This window comes from Homarus americanus, unplaced genomic scaffold (genome assembly GCF_018991925.1).
Source record: "Homarus americanus isolate GMGI-L3 unplaced genomic scaffold, GMGI_Hamer_2.0 scaffold19126, whole genome shotgun sequence".
In the NCBI taxonomy this organism is placed as follows: Eukaryota; Metazoa; Arthropoda; class Malacostraca; order Decapoda; family Nephropidae; genus Homarus; species Homarus americanus.
Genome location: NW_024715337.1, coordinates 54,216 through 78,994, shown reverse-complemented (window position 1 = coordinate 78,994; position 24,779 = coordinate 54,216). Strand labels below are relative to the sequence as shown.

Here is a 24,779-nt window from a genome sequence, read left to right as displayed (position 1 = left end):
TAATTAACACTGAGCTGGTTAGATCTGGACAGCTGTGTTTGCACCAGGTGCGTGGTCATGTCGCTGGTCGGTAATGCTTCCTAATTATTACCACCCGGGTGTGTCTTGGCTGGGTGTGGTTTCTTTAACACGGTCATATCGCACGGTTAACTCAAGTACTTTGTGGCCGTCAGCTCTCTTGGGTCAGGTCTTGTTGTCACTGTAGGGTGTGTCAACTTATGTAGGTTACCACGAGGGCATCTACTTACTGTTATATATGTTGTTCTTCTCTGGGCTGTAAGCTATGGTCTGATAAACAGTTATTACACCTCCTGCCAAGACCAAAACTTCCATACCAGAGAACTTATGACACATATAGACAGTAATATCATGTGCAGTATCTAAAATAGCCCCTCAGGCGATAATACAATCTCACATTTACAAACAATAATCTCATAGATACTGGTATGTATGTTTTTCTACTGGTTTGGTTTGATCTGACAAAATTTATTATACCGCCCGCCAAAACCAAAACTTCTATGCCAGGAGAAAAAACACATCATAGTAAGTGATCATAGTATGAGCTCAACTGAGCTAAAGATCCTACATATATAACATAGTATCCGAGACAAACTTGCAAATCACATTCTACAAATAATAACAGGTGTTACATTGCCTTTCCAGCCCATGTCAAAATAATGATTAGCCCAATCAGTAATATGGCTACAACATTGCATTAGGTAGTACAAAACATTGATCAAATGATTTCATAGAAAAAGTGACTAATCTTTCTTAAATAAAAAAACCTAAACATTCTCTGTAGTAAATGTTATCAGAAATCAGAGAATGGAATACTTCAAAATACAAAAAAAATGCACTTTCTTTCACATGTTAGGGTGTTCTCTTTTTATTATACATAAACAACAGCAATACAGTAGTGTGGCCCAGCATGGCTCACGTCCTCCACCAGATGGCATCATGGAACTGGCGGCACAGCAGCGGTAGTGGGTTGGTCCTTCCGATGATCCACCTCTTCATCGTCGACTTTCTTCTGATGTCAGCACAGCACGTCTTTTGTCTTCTCTTCAGATTGTATGTTTTTTCTTTCTTCAATACCGCACCTTGTAGGTCGTGTCTCCACACCTCCTCACTTCTTTTCACTTCCTCCTGGTTTATTATATATCTTTTCTTTTTCATCAGTTTCTATCATATTCCAGATGGGTTTTTCTAGTCCCATCTGAGTTTCTTCTGTAGAGCATCATTTTTATTTTCCAGATGAGTTTTTCTGTTCCATCTGCGTTTCCTCTACGTGTAGAGCATCATTTTCATATTCCAGATGAGTTTTTCTGTTCCATCTGATTTTCTTCTATGCAACATAATTTTCCGCCAATCCGGCTGGGTGTAGCCGGTCACACTGGGGATGCCATCACTCATGACGACGTGTGGGGCAGGATACATCGACCTGGTTTCGCCCTCTGTGCACGAGTATTGGCTGGATCCTTGGCCCCCTGTCCCACGCCCCCACAGTGGGAATCCCCTCCCTGGTTCGGCTGGCCAGGGTTTGATGTGTGGTGCTGCATTCCACACGTCTTAACTTCCTAAAGTAGAAAAATATAAAATCTCCTTAATCCTAGACCAAGGGAGGACTTGAAAGAAGTGAAGTGGTGTGTGGTGGGTGTGGTGCTGCATTCATCACCCTGCTTCGCCTCTGCTCGTATGTGCTGTGGTTGGAGTCAATGCTTGGTCCATCGTCACCTCTTAATTGTTGCTGTGTCTTAAGGCACCGTCATCCTGGCCGATCACTGCAGACAGCTTGGACATGCGACGTCAGGTCATGCCCAAGTGAGCTGGCTATCTCCAACATCTGGCTGGCCATAGGGCGGTACTGTGTGTGACATTTGACAGAGAAAGACAATCCTAAAGGGATGATGGATTAGTTGGAAGTGCATCCATAAAAAAAAAATTCTACTTTCTACGTTACGTCAATGTTTGGCAACTATGGGTTCCATCGCGACAAAGTTCTCATTACTCTGGGTCGGGGAGTGAAGCTCTGCTCACTACGCTGAATATTATTTCTCAACGCGTATCAACGAGTACACTATAAATCATACTAGCCTAAAAATACACTGAGTGAAGCTCTGCAATTATCGCAATATTAAGTTACACTAACCATCAATTCAAAGCATAACTTAAGGGACAAAACAGGCTGGGGATTAATGAGGTCACACTGGCCTGGGCGGGGCGGGACAGTACGGGTCGGGTGGGGTGAGGCGGGGATGGAAGGGTAAGGAGGGTGAGGTGAGGATTGGGACAGGGAGGAGGATGTAGGTTGTAAGACATGTTAGGTTTTACAGTTAGTATAGACACATCTTCTATCACTAAAACACAATGGGTACATTTAACACTTGACCGACAATTAAAATGCTCAAGGGATACTAAGAACGTTACAAATCGCGGGGTACACTAAAAAATCATATTAAGCACTGAGCATATTTTGGGGAGAGTGTTATGCTAGTAACAATTCGCACTTAGGGCCAATTGCAAGAACGGTTATGGGGTGTACGGCGCCATTTACCATGACCTTCTTGTCCTGGTCTTTTTTCTGCAATATCGCCTGTAACACATGGAATTCTGCACTTTTCGAAGCTTTGGAGGAGTCTCGAAACAAGTTTCCTGGTGGGAATTATTAGCTAGTGCTGTACTCAAAATATCGAAACTTCGAGATCTCTCCAGAGCTTTAAAAGGGTGGTATAACTGAAACAAGATCAGGGCAAGAAGGTCATCGTAAATGGCGTCGTAAACCCCATGACTGTTCCTGCAATTGGCCCATACCACGATGAGAAACATTTACTTGAGCTGTAAAGATGACGCATTAGGACACTTTTCACACTGTACTACAAACAATACTCGAACTGAATTAAATGAAGGAGGAGACGAGCCAAGTTTAATGGCTAAGCGAGGGAGGGCGTAGGTTTACGTTAATTATGCTGCCTCCACTATAACAAGGGAACTATATGTTACTAGATAATAAAGTGAGGAGGGCGTGGGTTTACGTTAAGTATGCTGCTACCAGTGTAACACCGGAAACTATAGGTTACTAGATAATAAAGTGAGGAGGGCATGGGTTTACGTTAAGTATGCTGCTACCAGTGTAACACAGGAAACTATAGGTTACTAGATAATAAAGTGAGGAGGGCGTGGGTTTATGTTAAGTACACTGCCACCATTATAATAAGTCAAAACTCGTATAGAAGATATAGATATGGGTGGAATATTTATAGTAGGATGCAAAGTGAGGAAATTTGGTAGCGTGGCCGGTTAGTTATTGAACTGTAAATACGTTTTTAGGGGAAATCGTTCTAAACACCAATTGTAAGTACAGTTATTTATTATTCACTCAATGACACAGATGCATTAATTGAAGGTTACTAGTGTGCCCTGAAGAATGCAGTGATGGCTAGGGAAACACTGAGTAACACTGAGTCCGTTTATTGTGGATGAGAGAAATACAAGTGGTGACGTGCATGTGCCATGCACGGCTCACACAGTCAGGCTGGGGCTGCCTTGCCATATGGCAGCATCGGGGCAATGTTGCCACATAACACGTGCAGTGTTGCCACGTGATAATATATATAAATGCTACTCGGCACAGTAGCTTATGTACAGGGTTGCTACTTGGCACAGTAGCTTATATACATAACCTACATCTCCCTCCCCCCTCACGCTCATAGTCTTTGTCTTGAGCGGACTTCTTAGTCCTAAGTTGCTCCGAGTGTCGAGGTGCACTGTGGGGCGGATCCTCGTGAGGTGTAGGTGACTCGCCTTCGGTCAGGGGGCCAGCAGCAGGGGGTGGGACTGGCCGGAGGAAGCGGCGGTTCCTCCACCAGACACGGCCACTCGGCATCCTGACCTTGTAGTCCCGCGACCGGCCGACGCCCATCACTATGCCCACCTTGTCCCAACGTGTCGTCGTCGGGTCCTGGACGCGGGCAAGAGCACCAATATCCAGTGGCTGAAGAGGGCGGGCACGGTCGTCATACCGAGCCTTGGCGTCCTGGGAACGTGAAGCGGCGCGGCGGTCGCAGCTCTTGGCTCTGGTCTGCCACTCCTTCGCAAAGGCCTTGGCGTGTGCAGGAACGCAAGAGCGGAGAGGGTGACCATACAGGATCTGGGCAGGGGAGCGTCCTGTGTGGGTGGGAGTGGACGCGGGTTCTGGGCAGCTCTGTGTGGCAGTGCCAGGCGCGTCGCTCGTTAACTCACGCACCCTGCTGGCGGTGTACCGAGCAGCTGGGATCTGCTCAGGAAAGTCTCTGGGCACCACGCCTAACTCCTTGCAGTGCTCCCACGACAACAAGGGTGTAGCGAGAGTAGGCCGCACGTCGATCCATCCGTAACACGACCTGTCGCCGTAGGTGATCTCTGCCTGAAAGGAGCCCACAGCGTCCGGCATCTGGGAACCGTCCGCATTGTAGTACTGCAGCTGCGGCGGTGGTCCCAGGCCGCGTTTGGTGAGGCCCAGTTTCTGGAGGTGCTTCAACCCAATCACCGTAGTATCGGCGCCGGTGTCCGGTATCACCTCGATGTGACCCGACACATCACCGTGTGTGACGGCGACGCGGATAGTAGGGGAAGGGGTAGCCCTGGGGCGTGTGGTCGATTCCACCCTCCTGATGTGACTCCGCTGCTGCTTGGGGCTGCGTGGGCCATCTGGAGGGGGCTGTGTGCGAACCACCCCGAGGGAAGTGCGCTGCTGTCCTCCTCGTCTCGGGCTTTTGGGCTTGGGTTGGCGGCAGCACTTGTCGTAGTGTCCATAGCGACCGCAGGCCTGACACTTGTGGCCTCGTGCAGGGCACCTGTCTGTGTTAGACCAGTGGCCCTTACGGTCACATCCACGACACAGTGCGTCGGCGGCTGGGCAAGTCTTGGGGCTGTGCTGCTTTCCACAGCTGCCACAGGAAGCACTAGGCGGAGGCGTGGAAGAACGTGTGGCAGCCTTCGCGTTGTTGGCCGCCTTCTTATCCTTCTTGTATTGTGAGATAGCTCTCACAGCAGGTGGGGCCCATAAGGCAGAGGTGGCGGACTTAGTGGCCTCGTATGACCGACATTCAGTCACTACCACCTGGAGTGTGGAGGAAGCGTCCAGGGGGATGAGTCACTGCATCAACTCTTCGTGCCTGACACCTGTCAAGATCCCGTGCTTGATCCAGGCTTCCTCACATTCCCGGCTGTGCGCCTTGCAGACGTCGATCTCCTCAGACAAACTCTTCAAATGTACAAAAAAGTCGTCAAAGGATTCGTTCTCCGCCTGCTTGCAGCTGGTAAAGGCACGGCGACGCAAAGCCTCGTTGTTCCGACCCTTAACATGCTCCTGTAAAAGGTCGAGCACATCCGTCACTGAAGAGGTAGAGTCGGGAGGCACGTGCAACGTGTGCTCCAAAACTCTCTGGGTCTCCAGCGACAAACACATCCGCAGTTGAATGAGCTGTTTGTTTGGAGGCATGCTGTCAAGGTCCACCATCGTGGAGTAATCTGTCCAACGCCGCCTCCACTCACGAAAAAGCTGAAACGTGACGTCTGGTGAGAGGGCGGGTGGGGGTTGAACAGATGCCTTGGGAGCTGGAGGACGCTGGTGTGGTGGAGGAGGGAGTGTACTGGTGCCTTGAAGCGCGCTACCTGCGAGTGAGGGAGGGTGGGTTAGCGCCAGGGTCGCCAATAGTGCCTCAAAACGCAACTTTTCCTCCTCTCTTCGTGTCTCCTCCCTCTGAAAATCCATTTCTCTACGTCGCTCGTCCCGGTCGTCCATCCACCTCAGAATTGTGGCAATGTCCGTCACAGGAGGTGGAGGATGAGAGTCTGCGCCCGGTGGAGGGGAAGGTGGCGGGGCGTCGTGTCTCCCATCTTGACGTTGTCCCTTCTTACCTCCCATCTTTGTGTGTGCGTGGACTGCACTGTTTAATATATAAAGTGGCGCCTCAACAGCTCGAACCACATATATATGACATAAACAGCGCGAAAATCACGCATATGGTCCGCTGTTCTGTCCGTGAGTGAGTGAGTGCGTGTGTGTGTCTGAGAGAGCGGAGGGAGCGTGGACAGCTGCATGGTCCGGCAAGACCGTCAGTGTCCCCCGGATGTCGCACGAGAAGGGTGTGCACCTGCGTGCTCCGTGGGTACCACAAAAAAAGACAGGCCAATGCTCAACTCAGCTCTAGACATACACTAATACACTGACACTAACACTGGCACCGTCACTAAAACGCACTGTGACGGAGCAACACTGCACATCGCGGCGAAACACAGCGCAACACAACACAACACACTGAGTCGACGCGCATCACCGGCAGACGTAACTGTCGGCATTGTTCACACACATTGTAAGTCCACAGATCCTAGACACTGCGCCATGAAGGTTACTAGTGTGCCCTGAAGAATGCAGTGATGGCTAAGGAAACACTGAGTAACACTGAGTCCGTTTATTGTGGATGAGAGAAATACAAGTGGTGACGTGCATGTGCCATGCACGGCTCACACAGTCAGACTGGGGCTGCCTTGCCATATGGCAGCCTCGGGGCAATGTTGCCACATAACACGTGCAGTTGTTGCCACGTGATAATATATATAAATGCTACTCGGCACAGTAGCTTATGTACAGGGTTGCTACTTGGCACAGTAGCTTATATACATAACCTACATTAATAGCATATTATATTTACATTACTAAGCACTGACTCTCGGACACAAACACGAAATGAATACACTACCTACAGTCAGTAACTCACCCTATGGATAACTGACAATGACTCACGTGTGACCTGAGGGAGGCCCAGCGAATGCTGCTGGACTATGTCTCCTATGGGAGATTCTGCTAGCTGGAGACGCTGTGCTGGGGAGGGAAGTTTCCCTCCCGACCTCGACTAGTGACGAACGTGACTCCGTCTTCTGTTGATAGTGACGTGAAACTAATCATCCTGGAATGAGCTGCAGGGCTTTTATATTGGAGGAGAGCCGGCAGATGACCTCTCCTAATGAACACTAAACTGGTTCGATCTGGACAGCTGTGTTTGCCCAGGTGAGTGGTCATATCGCCGGTCGGTAATGCTTCCTAATTGTTACCACCCGGGTGTGACACACTGGGTGTGGTTTCTTTAACACGGTCATATTGCAGAGAAACTCAAGTACTTTGTGGCCGTCAGCTCTCCTGAGTCAGGTCTTGTTGTCACTGTATGGTGTGTCAACTTATGTGGGTTACCACGAGGGCATCTACTTACTGTTAAATGTGTTGTTCTTCTCTGGGTTGTAAACTGTGGTCTGATAAACAATTATTACACGATGGTGGGTTGAGGTGGACGAAGTAGGTTATGACAGTGGGTTGAGGTGGACAAGATGGGCTCTGTTAGTGGGTTGAGTTGGACGAGGTGGGTTCTGTTGGTGGGTTGAGGTGGACAAGGTGGGTTCTGATGGTGAGTTGAGGCGAACGAGATGGGTTCTGATAGTTGGTTGAGGTAGGTGAGGTGGGTTCTAGTGGTGGATTGAGGTAGACTTTGTGGGTTCTGATGCTGGGCTGAGCTGGACGAGGTGGGTCCTGACGGTGGGCTAAGGTGGACGAGGTGTGTTCTGAAGGTGGGTTGAGTTGGACGAGGAGGGTTCTGATAGTGGTTGAGGTGGGTTCTCATGGTGGGCTGCGGTGGACAAGGTGGGTTCTGTTGATGGGTTGACATGGACGAGGTGGGTTCTGATGATGGTGGGTTGAGGTGGACGAGGTGGGTCTTGATGGTGTGTTGAGGTGGACGAGGTGGATTCTGATGGTAAGTTGTATAACACGTGTTCACGTAGATATAGTAGTAAAGTATTTATAGTTGTAATAAGATAAAGTGAAGAAAATTTGGTAGCATGGCCAATCAGTTTATTTCACATGTATTATATGCTTAGGGGAGAACTCTAAACACCACTTTCAAGTACAGCTATTTATTAGTCAACTCAGTGACACAGACACATTAATAGATCATTATATTCATGTTACTAGACAATGACTCTCGGACACAAACATGAAATGGATACACTTCCCACCGTAAGTAACTCACCTGTCACGTGCCTGAGCGCTCGGGAACTCGCATAGCGTGAGGCATATGTTCACGCCTACATTTCACACAAGCTATTAATAATGTGTTAATTGTACTTATTATATTATTATTGTTCTTAGTTACTTAGGTTAATTGTATATTTATGTATGTTATTAATATGCATCATTGTCTTACTCTGTTAAGTCAACTCAAGAGTAGTATTAATTAATTATATACAATATCCAGCAAATGTCCTGGATCACGTACTATGAGAGGCGCTCCTCGGCGTGCTCACGCTTCCCCAGTAGCGAAAAACCATGGCATAGGGTAGACTTGTCCATTCGTTTTCTAGCCTTGACCCTTGTCTAGTGCCTTGTCCAGTCTTCTGCAATGCCCTAGGGGTATCAGGTATTAGTGACACGTTTAGTTAGGCCTAGGAAGGGATCCTGGTGGTAAGTAATCTCCTGTTTGGTAGGAAATAATCATTTTGTAGTGATTGCTGTATATATATATTGTATGTCTATATAATATACAGTAGTTATGTTAAGTAATATTAGTTTGGTCTAACTCCTTACGGTATATTTTCGCCCTTCCGGCATCACTCTTATTTTATTATACAATTACTTATTCCCTTAAATTCTTGTTTGCTAGTCATTACTCCCTTTAGAGCATAAATTGAATTAATTAATTATCTTCCCTTTTGTGATTCACTTATTTCAACTGTTCTTACTTATTCAAGTACATTTAGTTGTGTAGGTTTTTGGTGGGGATAATTATTGCCGTGTTCCCTATTTGTTCCTTTATTTGTTAATAACTTGTGGTAGGTTTCACTCCCCAGGTATAAAGGGTAGTGGGATCACGACACACCCTTGGATCGCTCTGACAATGACACACGTGTGTGACCTGAGGGAGGCTGGGGAAGGTCTGCAGGTGCTTCTGGACTCTGTCTCCTGTAGGAGACTGCTCGCTGGAGGCTCGAAGCTGTGGAGGGAAGTCTCTTTCCCGACCTCGGCTAGTGGTGAGCGTGACTCCTGTAGTCTTCAGAGTTCTGTCTCTCCCTGTCTGACTCTGGGAAGGAGCTGTCGGCCCTTCCCTGTTCTAATAATAATGCTAATGCCGCGTGGGAGGACCTGCAGGCCTCTTATATTGGCGGTGACAAGCCGGAAGATGTCGTCACTAATCTGGGTGTGTCTGGACAGGTGATAAGAACATAAGAATGGAGGAAACTGCAGCGGGCCTATTGGCCCATACTGGGCAGTCCCGTTTACACCCAACCCCTATTGCTCATATGAGCATCCAACCTATGTTTGAAGCAATTCAGCGTATTCGAGTTAATGATGATATTTGGTAACTTGTTCCATTCATCCACTACTCTGTTTCCAAACCAGTGTTTACCTATTTGACGCCTAAATCTAAATTTGTCTAATTTAAAACCATTGTTACGAGTTCGCTCCTGGTTGGATAATTTGAGTACCTTTGTAATGTCCCCTTTGTTTAGCCCTGCCTTACACTTGTACACCTCTATCAGGTCGCCCCTCGCTCTACGTCTCTCAAGGGAGTGCAAATTAAGATGCTTTAACCTGTCTCTATACTCAAGGTTCCTAATGACCGGGATTAGTCTTGTTATTCTCCTCTAAATTCTTTCCAAGGACTCTATATCCATTCTGTAATACGGTGACCAGAACTGAACTGCGTAATCCAGGTGTGGTCTCACAAGAGCAAGATACAGTTTTAGGATGACCTGGCTAGTCTTGTAACTAACACTCCTTTGTATGAACCCAAGTACTTTATTAGCCTTGTTACGAGCAAAAACACATTGTTTACTTGGCTTAAGGATCCTACTTATCATTACTCCTAAATCTCTCTCGCAGTCGGATTTCTCTATGGCATCGTTGTTCATCTGGTATCTGGTTTCCCTTTTTACATCTCCTATACTGAGTACTTTACATTTGTCGACGTTGAATTTCATCTGCCATTTTTCAGACCATTCGAAAAATTTGTTTAGATCTTCCTGTAGTTTTACCGAGTCCTCGTCAGATTTGATAATACGTCCTATTTTAGTGTCATCAGCAAATTTTCTAATGTTGCTGTCTATGTCGATATCTATGTCGTTTATGTATATGTTGCTCCAATGGGACTTAGTGCCGTTCATGCTCACTCGCTGTTTCCTGTCCTGTAACCACGCCCTAATCCATTTAAGGATGTCACCTTTGATGCCATGAGCTTCTACCTTTCTAATTAGTCTTTCGTGGGGGACTCTGTCGAAGGCTTTGCTAAAGTCGAGATATACCACATTATAACTGTGCCCCTCGTCCACCGATTCGAAAAATGATGAAAAGAATGTTAATAGATTAGTTAGGCAAGAACGTCCGCTTCTGAAGCCATGCTGGGAATCATTGATCAATCAGTGCTTCTCCAGGTGATTTCGAATAGAGTTTGAACTGATTGCTTCCAGTAATTTGCCTACTATTGATGTTAGACTGATTGGGCGGTAGTTAGAGGATAGTGATCTATCCCCCTTCTTGAAAATCGGTATTACATTCGCTATCCTCCAGGATTCTGGTACTACACCTGTTTTTAAGGACATGTTAAACAACTTTGCTAAGGGCATACTAAGCTCTTCCTTACATTCCTTTAATACTCTGGCAAATATCTCATCGGGACCAGGTGGCTTATTAGGCTTTAGTTTGTCTATTTGCTTACTAACATCGTTCCTAGTCACTACTATCTCACTTAATTTGTTTTCTTCACTATCTCTGAATAGAGTCGGTGCCTCGGGTATCATGTTTAAATTTTCGGTGGTGAAAACTGTTGAAAAATATTTATTCAAATTATTGCTCATTTCTCCGTCATTATCAGTGAGCTCGCCGGAGTCTGATCGTATTGGTCCAATCTTTTCTCGTGTTTTAGTTTGATACATTTGGTAGAATCCTTTGGGGTTTGTCTTCGCCTCCCTTGCTATCCTTACCTCATTATTCCTTTTTGCTTTCCTTATCTCGGTTTTAACCCTACTCGCCAATACCCAATATAGTCCCGGAGGTGAATTTCGCCACGATTTATCCTTCTACCTATAGCCTTCCTTTGGCCAATGATGTTCTTTAAATAATTATTTATCCATTTAGGGTCATTGTTGTCTGATCTGAGTTTTTTGTATGGTATGTTCTGCCTTTGTGCATCAAGTAACTCATCCATCCATCATCACTACAGATCGGTAAAGTAGTTTCCGAGATTCTCGTGCGGACACACACACACACACAAACACACAGACACACACAGACATACTTCTTTGTTTTATGTATATATAGATTAAACATTAAAGTAACTGAACAAAATTATGGCAGGTATAAAGAAGGGGGGGGGGGATCTTTTCGGTTCCTGGCCCATGGACTATGAGGGGTCCTGCGCTAGATAATGGCTGGGGATCCCTTTTCCTTAGAGCTTAGACAACCCTCCCAGGGCTTCCTTCCCATCATATCCAGTCCTTCACCTACATATGTTCCTGATTTTGTATGAGAACATCGTGTTGATAAAAACACACACCCATTATTATATACCTCACCAGCCAGGACTCGAACCCTAGACCTATTGCGTGTGACCATTGAACGCTACCACCATGCCACAAGGACACTAAAATCAACCAAAGACTTTGTTATATTTCTCACAAAGCCTGTTCATCGAGCTGATGGCGCCGTAAACCTCCAATGGGGATTATATATATGAATTCATTACTAATTCATTACTAAGTGATGAAAGCACGTACTGTGAGCTTACGAAAGATCCCCTGGAAAATATTGATAAGTTATCTAATTCGAATTGAAGACATTATTGAAAAAGAACCCCGATCTCATCAAACAGCTCTCTCAAATCAATCCCACTTTGCCTTATATGTAGTGAGTGATCAAAACACACACGCTTTTAATCCATTATGTCCTATCATGAGTTCTGTGGGTTCTGTTACTTACAAATTATCCAAGTGGCTGGTAAAGATGCTATCCCCTCTTACAGGCCAAATATCTAATTCACATATACACAATAGCAATGATTTAATTGATAAACTCAAGAAACACAATGAACCATGTGAATTAATAAGTTTTGATGTAAATTCCCTTTTCACTAGAGTACCTGTGAAAGACCTACTTTCTTTTCTTAAAGATAAATTACAACTATTAGATTTAACTATTGAACATGATACTTTTCTCAAATTGATAGAGTTATGCGTAACTGACAATGTGTTTAAAGCAAATGGGAAGTTTTACAAGCAAATATTTGGCATGAGCATGGGTAATTGTCTTTCTGCTCCTCTAGCCTTTATTTATATGGAGTTTTTTGAGGCTAGATTACTACCCAATATAGGGGACTTTATTCTTCCATGGTATAGATATGTAGATGATGTTCTTTGTCTTTGGCCTAGAAACAGTGACCCATTGGAATTTTTAGACAAGCTTAATGATATTGTCCCAAGTCTCACTTTCAAAATTGAAAGAGAATTAAATGGATCCCTTCCATTCCTTGATATGCTTATCATTAGAAATGGCCAAAACTACAAATTTAAGGTGTACAGAAAGCCTACACAGGTAGAGAGTTTCATACATTTTTTATCGAATCACCTGGAGTCTACCAAAATGTTAGTTTTTTCTGCTATGTTCTTGAGATTTTTGCCTATTTGTGACGCTGAATTTATTGATGAGGAATTGAAACACATTCGTTCCATTGCACAAAAACTTGGGTACCCTTCTGTGTTTGTTGATCATTGTTTTAAAAGGGCTAAAAAATTCTTTCATTCTACTCAAACCAGGCAAATTGACTGCCCTATCGCAATGAATTTGTCCCGTTAGTTCGGTCCCTTAAATTACTAAATATTAATGTTGTTTTCAAGTATGACTCAGCCATTACCAATATGTTAATCAAAAATAGCCCAAGTTTGAATGTAAATGGAAGTGTTTATTGTATTCCATGTCGCAAATGTAATGGTAATTATGTAGGACAGACAGGGAAAACATTGCAGCTCAGAAACAAACAACATAAGTACAATATCAGAACAGCATCTGAAACCAGTGCCGTGTTCGTTCATGTTAGGAATAATAATCATCCCATTGCTTGTGAAAAAAACTTAGAAGTATTCAAATCATCTTGTGTCACAGAAAGACTTCTGGTTGAAGCTAGTCTGATTAAGGAATTAAAATCAATAAACCTTAGTGATGGTCAGTTCAAAACTGATATTATGTTACATAAATTTATTTGTCAGTGGCCCAAGGTTAAAAATGCTTTGAAAACCTAGGAACTAGATGTAAGATAGTTATTTAGTGGGTCCCTTATTTTTTAAATGACCTGACCTGTCGAGAGTGTTTATTTCTATGTTGGGACTTGATTGCCAGATGTAGGTTGTGTGTGTCATTTGATTGGTTACTTGCTGCTCGGTGTTCATACAGAAGCTCAAGTTGTCTTCCTGGCTTATTTGAGATATTTTGCTCCAATATTTCCTGAATTCAAGTTCTTGTTTTTCGGGTTCGGTTAATTTGATTTGGTTGCTGTTTAGAATCTAGTTTGATTCGTTGCTGGAGATTTCCATTTGGTGTTTAATTTTCCGCCAGAATTGTTTTGGGTTGTGGTAATTTGCTTCTGTGTCTGTTATTAGTTTCTCCTAGTTATTCACATACGCTTCTTTGGACATGTTTCTTAGTTGTTCGTGCATGGTGTTATCTTGTCTTCTGTATTCTGGCGTCCATCCCTGTTTTATGATTAATTTTATTAAGTTACTGAATTGTGTCTGTAGAATTATTGATTGGGGTGAGTATTGAGGGTGTGGTAATGTTCGGTGAGTGGTGTTGGGTATGTGGTGTTCTATTGCTTGGTTCACGTTTTCGTATCAAATCTATAGTGTGTTGTCTATTTGGGAGGTGTGTTTGTTGTGTAGCTGGGTGATTTGAGGATTGTTTAACTCCTTTCTCAAATCCTCCCAGTTGGACCGGCTGCAGCTGTATCTCATCCTGGCAGGGATCTGTTGCGACGTGGAGTGTGTGGCTACGATAGGGAGATGTTCACTGGTGGTTACTGGGCCTGGTTCCATTAGAAGGTTAAGATGGTGATCCTGGTTTGTTAGTAGTATGACTGGATGTCCGATGCCTGAGCATGTCTGCTTGTGGAAATATGGGTCTTATCGGAGGGAGGTAACCGTACAATATGCTTTTTTCTATGATTATGTTCAAGGGCACAAGTCAAGACCTTTATTGCAAATTCCAATACCTGTTTAAGCAAATAATTAAGCACACTTCCATTTAAATTAACTCAATAAATAACCTGCTTAATGTATCAAGAAAACAAGTGAGTAAATACTTTTACCACTAGCAGCATGCCCATCACCACCATCAATACTTCCCATAACATTTAAAGCATCTGATGGACTATCTGTTAAACACTGGTTAAAATTACTCATCATAGTTCAGCTTCTGCATCAAATAATAATTAAATTGCTTTTGTTAGGGAACACTGTTACCTGAGCAGCGATTGCCTATTTTGCTCAAGGTTGATTAAGATCAAGCTGTGTTTGGGTCCCATACTTATACCCAGAAGTAAAATTCTGGTCCAAATTAATAGAACAAGTATGACAATATTACAGCAACCATTTCCCATGATCACGAAAACGAGATCAAATAAATACTGTATAGCAATAAAGTTAAGTGAAAGAAAATATATCAACTAACCAGTTATTAGAAGTGTAGTAGAAACAAGGTAACCAGCCGTTGAAGTGGTTGCTGCAGACAACATGAGATGTATTTAGTTGAAGTGGTGTTTTAGTCTTCAGAAAGGGTATATTAAGGTTTCTCAGCCAATTATACTTCTGGAATGATGAACTTACTAGCATAATTATCAAAGGAAAGAAAGTTGGACATGATAATAATTACTGATACCTTTGTCAACAAGTTGTGCTAGGATATTCACAAGATATATTAAAGATGCTTACAACATTAGTTTTTTTGCCTTTAATTTAAGTTCCAGATGAAAGTATGGGCCAAGATGTAGTATACAGCTAACACCTGGAGGACCATATTGATTTTGTTCATTTTTGTACGATTACTTTAATGATGATACTGAATAATGAATGTGATAAGAGAAATGTGTGCCATCAACTTAACCAAACCCTTAACCTAACCTTACGAAAACTAATCTCGATTTACCTAACCAACCAAACCTAATCCAGTTTTATTTCCAATATCCAAATGCAGTATGAAAATAAATTTGTCAGAAATAAATAGGAAAATATTACAACGAATTTAATTGTGTTCAATGTATGTGCTGGGTTTGTTGACTTTTTTTACAGGTTAGGTAGGTTAGGTAAAGTTAGGCAAGGTTAAGCAGGTTAAATATGGTTAGGTAAGGCTTGGTCAGGCTCTAATAGGTTCTGTGCATTACCATAACATTTTCTTACTGAACAAACAAGTTCTCCTGAAAATTTGGTGCATTTCCATACAGTCCTTCTGGTGCGTACCGTCTCCTATAACATCACCATATTGTGTACTTTTGAAAATGAGCCCTGGTTCATGAGGTTTACTCACATCTATCTGCTTTCTTTTCAAAAAGGGTTTAAACTTATGTCACGCTTACTATATATACTGTATATATATATATATATATATATATATATATATATATATATATATATATATATATATATATATATATATATATATATATATATATATATATATATATATATATATATATATATATATATATATATATATATATATATATATATATATATATATATAATATATATATATATATATATATATATAGGGTGGTCCAAAATATCACATATTTGTATACGTTTTCTCCACAAGGTTTATTTTTGTCCATTAGGTACAAAATGCATCCCAGAAAAAAATTGGATCATTTAAAGCATATTTAGAGGTCAATCCAATGTCCTCTTTTTTTCCATTTAGTACGTAATAAGGATTTTTCGGGGCTAGATAAACACATTATAAACACATTGTCTTTATTCAGCAAAATACAATTATAAGTTTTACAAATTACAAACTAAATAACTCTAGAACACCAATACACATTCTTTATTTGTATCCCTTCATCATAGCAGCTTTGCTTGCCGTTGGTAACTTCTTGCGATGAGCTGCAACAACCTGTAAAAGGTACTGCTTTTGGTCCTCATTTTGCGCTGTCATTCACCACCTTCATATTTATCGCACGATCTCTCATTGTGATAAACACTTCATCGTCTTTCCATGTTTTGGGATCCTTACTCAAGAACAGTTGTGCTCTTTCTTTGCCATCTAGTGTAAGAACATCAAAAATATCTAATGTACGCTCAGTAACAAATGAGGCCACATTACTGATAGGAGTTTCATCAGATAGGACAATACGCCTTGAAAAGTCCTGTTTCTTTGGGCACTGGAAGTTTTGTACCATATTCTTCTTGGTTTCAGTATCGATCCTGTCATCAAATAAGCTTAGACCGATAAGATGTTCTGATAGATACCAGAGATGTCGGCTAATTGCTGCTTGTGCTGCGTGTGCAACTTTCTCATGAGGATATTCCTTTAAAACCTTCATTAGCTGCAAATCATTGAATGGAGCTCGAACAGCCATTGGTGCTTCATGCCAGAATCTCACATACATTATGCTCACAAACAAAGCCAGTTGTGTGATATTGTTTTCTTCCCGTGTTGATAATGTGAATTGATGTTTGAACAGATAGATTTTGAGAGCATAGATTCCTTTTGCCATCCATCTTGCATGGTGTGTAGGACCAGGAACTCGAAAGGAAACCTTACTACTTGGCAGTCCACCAAGAAACAAAAGAGCTAGTTCTAGAAACTCCCTATAATCATCTCGTGGCTGATTATCCTGCAGGGCTACTGGCAAATATTCAAGCAACTCCTTCCTTAGAATTTAAAGCATTGGGTCCTCAAACATGCTTTCTGGTGCTGGAATGAAGTCAGTGAGCGAAATGGACCTCCACTGCTTTTTGAAGCGCTTAAACAGAATAGTCTCAGGACTTCCAGTTGACCCACAGATCAAACTGAAGACATCGCTTAGCATAATTTCTAGCATGCTATCCAAACAAGTTCCTGTTCCAGTTCATCTTCAATGCGGACACATGCTCCACGATGTAATCCTGTATTGGAACTAAGTCTAATTATTTCTCACAGGTAATAATTGCCTGCCATTCATATGCCATGACACAAGATGGAAACCTGCATAATATACTATTTAGATTGATAATGAAATAATTGTAGAACTGATGAGATATAAATGAAATAAGTAACTTCATCTGATTAATGGTAACCCATGTCTGTGTTTCCTGTTTCAACCTGTCATTGTCAGTCCCTATGACTCAATACTTGACTCTTTGCCCTTTCCAAATAGGCAACTAGGCTATATACATTGAAATATACCCAATATAATGAGTTGTGTATATTAAGACTGTATCATGCGGACAAGAAAATTCAGTCCTACACTACAAGTATAATATGCAAAATGGATTGACCTCTAAATGTTAATGAATATGGATAAAATTTTACAGACCTTATCTATGAACCAAATGGACAATTTTAAGGCTTGTGGGGGCAATATATTACTACTTATATTTTTTACCATATAGTTTTGGACCACCCTAATATATATATATATATATATATATATATATATATATATATATATATATATATATATATATATATATATATATATATATATATATATATATATATATATATATATATATATATTTATATATATATATATATATGTAAATATATATATATATTATATATATATATATATATATATATATATATATATAATATATATATATATATATATATATATATGCATATATATATATATATATATATATATATATATATATATATATATATATATATATATATATATATATATATATATATATATATATATATATATATATAAAACAAAAAAGCATGTCTGTGTGTTTGTTTGTTTGTGTGTCCGTACGAGAATCTCGGAAAGTACTTTACCGATCTGTAGATGGATGGTGTTATATGATGATGGATAGTGTTATATGTAATGATGATGGATGATGTTATATGTAGTGATGATGGATGTCGTTATATGCAGTGATGATGGGTGGTGTTATAGGTATCCACTAGAGTGCTGGCCTCAGTTTGTGACCATTCATTCACTCAGATAGCCTCAGTTTACACTCAGTGCATCCATGGACGGGAAGAGGGAACGTCAACAGGTGACCCTGACCAGTAGATAATACTTCTAGCTGACAGAGGACACGTGGTGTTGTGAACCTACGTGGGAAGAACTGATCACCCAATGCTGGTGCTGGTCCCGCGTCGTTTTAGTTGTCGGGAGCACTCGTTCACTCAAGAGATCCCTTGCTAACCTCGCTAACCAGTGACAAGCCTGCTCTGATCTTTCCAATTGCGACAATCGCCAATCATCAGTCATCAACGGCAGTCGTCTCGTGTGGACACACAAACAAACAAACACACAGACATACTTCTTTGTTTTATATATGTATAGATTAAGCTACATTAATTTGTTTTTCTGGCTTGCTGTCTGTGGGACGAGGGGTAAGACCCATTGCCATGCAGGCCGTCAGCAAATGCGGGAAAGATGACTGGGAACAACTTCATATTTTCCCGCCTCTGCTAACGGTCTTGTAATATTTCAATGTGATTCTGATCTTTAAAATGTTGTTTTTGCATAATGTACTATTACTGATATGTAATTTGTATTAGTACTGTATGTCTTATTGTGGGTAAGAATAAGTATATATTAAACGCATCCTCCGAAAGCGTGAATTTGCTACCAGGGCTTATCAGTTAATTCAGGAATAATATTTCTGATAAACTTCTTTCGTGCTTATGTTTAAAATGATGCAGATGTGTGTCTTTATATAATTTAGCTAAAAATCGGACAGGTTTGCAACAGCCAACCAGCTGTAACTCTTGAGGAGGGGGCGGGGCATTTTTTCTCAGCTGAGAAAAAACGCGCTATAGTTGTCCACCCATCGTCGGACTTCTAGGGCGAAACCGGGAAGAGAAAACTAGGTCCTCCTCTGCCTTGCTCTCGAAAAAACTGGCCAATTTTCCCTGGTGCCAGTGCACAGACCAGTCCCGTGGGACCCGAGCCCACTTGTACGCGCCCTGGCTGATGGAGCTGTCGTCGGTGCTGGGGGAGGCACTTTCTCCTGATGAGGGCCTGGGCCTTGTAGGGTGCTGGAGAGGTTGCTGAGACAGAGCCTCCAACATCTTCAGTGGCAGGGTTGGGGGGTGTGAGTGCACTACCCGGGGTGGCCAACATCTCCGGCTGCAACGTCTGGGCGGCTGGCCTAGGGGGAAGGAGCCATAGAAAGTCGGTAGGAAGAAGTGTCCGTCCTAGGTGAACCACTTGGCGATGGCTGGTGAAGGTGGAGGCTTAGAGGGGGAGAGGACCGCCTCTCCAAGGGCACTCTGGGCTGCAAGGACAACGCAGCTGGGGTCCTGGTGGAGTCGCGAGGTTTGACGACCGCCACTTCCTCCTTGCGAGCCCGCCTCCCCTTGTGGCTGCTTTCCAAGGCGACCTGGCGCGGTGGTGCCTGTTGCAGAAGGACTTAACGGGACTCCCGGAGCGGTGATTGTGGCTACTGGTGGAGGAGTCAGTACTCGATTCCCGGAAGGGCAAGGGAGAGCGCTGTGGAGAACCCGAAGCCCCAGGGTGGGGAAAGGTAGGCTCCACTGAAGCCAACTGGGAAGCCAGAGGGGGGACCTCGGCCTGGGGTCCTCGGTAGAGTGGAGAACACACTGTACAGCGACTCGGGTCGAACCTGTCGACGTCGCCGACGAATGAGCCAACCTATCGGATCCTGTCCGAATACCCTGGGGCCGAGCAGGGCACAGTCTGGGGCTGGGGAGAGGATGATGGCAAACAAATCTGCGTAGAAGAAAAGCCGGTGAACTGGAGTGAAAAAAAAAAATTGGAAGACGGGGAAGAGGAGGGAGGATGGGAGGAGGGGATGGAACCCCTCTTCAGCACACCTGCTCCACCCTAAACCGACCGAAAAAAGCGGCCGCCACCCATCCTAGAAGACACACAAGAAGGAGGAGGGCAGGAGCAGGGTGTCGAAAAGGGGAAGTCCAAAACACGTAAACAGGGAAAAGCAAAACCCTGTAAGATGGCCAAAGCCAGAAAAGCACCTAAGAAGCCAAACAACCTGAACCTAAAAAAAAACAGCACTCCCCCTCCTAAACAAACTAACAAAAGAAAACATTCTGGTTAACTGCTGATGTAAAAATGCACAGATGGTGCAGAAGGAACATACACAACTCATAATGTGAAGGAGAAGCTGAAGCCTGAGCAGAGTCTGGAACATCTGCTTCACAGCAGTCGGCCAAAAGGAATGGACACATGAGTTGACTCCCAGTCAAGCAGTGACATGGCACATGCCCAGGTTCCCATTCTTTGTTTCCAGTTTCTGAATTGCTAGTAGCAGCCTATACTGATATAGACATGTAAAAATTGGCCTTGTCACCTCCTAAGGATGATATCTTATAAGGTCTAATAGCAAAGTGCACTAGCGAAGCTCAACTAACTAAAACGCATAATTAACACAATATATGAATGTTGGGGTTATGTGCCGGTTTGGCAGCACTGCATCAGTCCCAACGAACATGGAGCTCAGTTCCAGGTCTCACGTCTCACTGTGAGGACATGTATGTCGTCCGTCATTTTCGTCAAGAAATGAACTATGGGTTTATCATCCGGGTTGGCACACTAACATGGCGCAGTGAGTAGGATATGAATAATAACACAAGAAGCAGAGGTGGAGTTTGAGAATGACCCCCACCCCTTTCGGAGCTAGATTTTATTTGGGGCCTTGCTGATAGATGGCACTGATTCCAGCTTTGCTGCCCATGGTTAATTCAATGGCTTTTGTACAAACTTTCCTTTCATTTGTATGTAGTCTTTGGTTACTGTCATGTCATAATGTCAGTCACCAATCATTATGCTCAGCGGGCAAGAGTCAAAACAAATGTACTTAAGAGAGATAATGTAGATATATAAATAGATATTTCGTAAAAATTTTATACAATTTCACATTGCTTCCAACTGTACACTACAGTGAAAGAAAAAACTCGCATTGCAGCCACTGACGGGGACAATAAGGCTTCAAGATTCGAATCTGAGCAACAAAAATTAATCTTTTTATTTACCATCGGATAGAGTGCATGCGGGACAAGATACTAATGTCATGGAATTAACAATATACATTACAGTATATACAGTATATTTTTATGCTTTATATTCCCCTAACTATACCTGCCTTATTCTTGACCAGCATCTTGTCATATCCGAGATGCAAACTTGATATACAGTAAAACCTCGATTAACCGACCACATAGGGGGGAAGGGGCCGACGGATAATCCGAAAGGTCGGTTAATAGTACATAAAGTCTACGGATATAAAACATACATTTTCAAAGTACCTTTCCCTAACCTACCTCATTTAAGTCCCTCTATTCATTTTTGTTCATTTGCCATCATATTTCAATAGAATTTGCTTTAAAACATTAACCACTTTAGTAAATAAATATGAACCAGCACAGAAGCCGTGAATAAGAAATGGAAAAGTCAAAGAACATTCTGTATGTCATCACAAAAATTGTGATCAAGTCCCAGGTTGCTGATCTGACTTTCTACCTCATTTACAGACAATTGCAGGGTCTCAATTGCTTCTCTTACTATGGACAACACAACATACATATATTGTTTCTCGTTCTTGATTTCTTTTTTTCATTTTTGCATTTATTTATGGTTCTTTATTACTATTACTATTATTATTATTATTATTATTATTATTATTATTATTATTATTATTATTATTATTATTATTATTATTATTATTATTATTATTATTATTATTATTATTATTATTATTATTATCATTATTAATATTATTACATTATCGCCCACCAGGCCCCGATGTGGGTCAGTGACCTGTGCCTGGGCTAATCCCAAAAAAAAAAAAAAAAAAATTAGGAGTTCAGGATTGACGGTTAATCCGAAAGTCGGTTAATCGAGGGTCGGTTAATCGAGGTTTTACTGTATACATGACAATAAATTATCTACCTTCTCATCAAATAGGGATTCCTTATGATATTTTTCTGACAGTCTCCTTCTCTTCATCGCAGGTTTGTTCGCTGTGGATGCCCGTCGATCCAGTCTCTCTTGAAACTTGTGTGCAGTTCGTGGCTGGCTCACACCTGTGGCCTCGGTGGTTCATCCCTCGTATGTTTGCTACTGAATCTAACTACCCTCTGAAGGAGTCGCAGCAGGAGCAGGAGGAAGAGTTCGGAAAAGAAAGAGCTCGAAGATACTATGATGTCCCTGTCGAGGAAATTGAGTCCAACAAATGGCCCATCCTACAGTGGGAGTGTGAGGTGTGTGTTTAGTCACTTGTGTTTGTAGATTGTAAGCCAATAAGTATCTTCTTCCCATGGGTCATAGTCTCGAAGGCTTGTATAATGATTATTCTTCTTTGATTGAAGATGTAAAAATGCACCTAACTGGTAGACTTAAGTTAAAAAAGTTATATAATCCAAAAATAAACCCTGCCTATGAACCGTTATTATGGCAGGCTAATTATTGAATTAATTATACTCTTACTTGACTTGACTTGACGTCTGTAGATATGGTAGAGGGCTATTGCTTGTAAAGCTGAGTGGGAGGGCAGGGATTAGGATTGGAAGTAGTTTGGTGGCAATTTGGGGGAGGGGGGGATTGGTTTACTGTAAACTCTTACTGTAAACTAATTTAGTCGCTCTGCTCTGCTTGCACATGAAGCACAAGAAGCCCAAATTTGTGCGGGTCTCACTAAGATAGATCTCACATCTTACATAGATTCCTCAGAATGGTTCGATAAAAATGACAACTTGTCTGACGTAAATTTCTACAGGATTATTGAATTTCTTTAGTTTATCTTGTCATCAAATGAACCCTTACGCTCGAAAGCCCAAAAGAAAGAGTTTAAAAAGGGACTAAACTTGTACAGTATGTAGAAGAAATTGCGGAACCCAAGGAAAATGTTCCTAGGGCGATGTCAGTGGCACCAGTCACCAGCTTCAAGGAACAACCACAGTCTGTCATGAGAACCAGACACAAAAAGGATCGAAGGAAAGAATCCTCGCAAGACCTTAGGATTTCAGATAGCCCTGCTAAACCAAAAACTCCAAAGGGACATGATACAGCAAATAAAATGTTTCCAAACACTAAAGGCACTCCGAATAAATGGTGTATAGTACCTCAGTTTCCAAACCACAACACAAATGACTGGAGGAACATACAGCGTATGAGGCAAGAAATTGAAAATCAACGGGAGACAAGTACACAGCCTTCGGAGGAAGACACGCACGTCCAGCAACATGATCTAGGATAGCGTCAACGGTTCAAGAAAAAAAAACGCTACCATCACCGGCTCATTAATCGCCTCGTTAAGCAAAGTGGAAGTGATGACTGTACCAGCGAGGATAGGTAACAATCGGTTATCCCTAGATATACAGTACATATGTGGGCCTGTGCCAATGTTATCTCATTAAAGTCGTTCAATGAACTCCAGTGACGATATCCTCCAAATAAGTGGACAATAGGGTGTGTCATAGGAGGGAAGATCAGCTAAAACTAATGGCCCATCACTTTTTTGGTAGATTTTAGTGTATATAAACAGAAAATAATTTCAGTTTCAATATTTTGAAACCTTTTGCTAGGTAAATTTTAGCATGAAATTTATCGAAAATCTAACGTACAGCTGCATTAGTGCATTACAATTAAATAGTGAACATTGCTTTCTGACTTCATTCTTTAACAACCCAACTAACAATATTTTTTTCTGTTTCAGATTCTGATGCATTTATAAGTTGATAATATTTGCGATGGCTGCTTGTGTCAGGACGAGGAACCAAAAATCAGCCATCTCAGTCACTATCTTGGGTCTGGGAGAGAGCTCCTGAAGTTGAGTTGCCTACATTGAGAGATGCTTTGAGATCGATTGTTTTAATCAGGCAAATCAGTGAAAAGAACCAAGAACTTACACAAACAAAGACATTGCCAGTGATATGACCAAAGCTGTCTTGGCACAGTACACTCTGGCCTGATTCAAGCCTCCAGTCATAACAAGTCAGAAGAAGTTTAGTGAGAGACTGCTAGCCAGTTGGGAAAGAACAGAGATATCTCTCTTGGGAGAGGAAAACTTGCAGTTAAGGACAGCTTTGCAAGCAACTGGACCAGTTATTTGACATAATTACTTGCAAGTGCCCAATTGTTCTCTGTCCTGAGTTTGGATGCGATCGTGACTGTAAATCCGAGGCCCACATCTCCTGTATTTGCAAGCGTGAACTGAAGATTCCTGTGATCGAACTGGCATTTGACAAAGCACAGAGAGAGAAGACTGGCAGTATAGGGGCTCTCATGATTTCTAGCCAAGATATTCCGGAGTCCAAGAGACAGGAGGCTGCCACAGAGAGACAGAAGAGGAGAAGAGTTGCCGAGGAAAAGAGACTTGAGAAGGCCAAGGGCGAGGTAAAAAAGGCCGATGATTGGAGTCAAGCTGATTCAGAGTTTAATGACTTCCCCATGGCTGATCCGAGTGCTGACCAGGAGAATGGTGACTTTGTCCCTAACCCAGAAAATAATGATCCCAAACCTTCCAGGCATAAGATTCGAAATAGGAAAGATATCCCGACCATAGCTCTG

The 24,779-nt window shown here is 42.4% G+C and overlaps 1 protein-coding gene across 3 annotated transcripts in view; it reads left to right on the top strand.

Annotated features, from left to right (window-relative positions):
- Positions 1 to 24,779, top strand: part of LOC121857661 — an 82,914-nt gene that overhangs the window by 28,913 nt on the left and 29,222 nt on the right. For all 3 annotated transcript variants that reach the window (XM_042353741.1, XM_042353733.1, XM_042353725.1), the window contains one exon: positions 22,223 to 22,471. In XM_042353741.1, the coding sequence (XP_042209675.1) occupies positions 22,223 to 22,471 (249 nt within the window). The remainder of the gene's footprint in view (positions 1 to 22,222; positions 22,472 to 24,779) is intronic.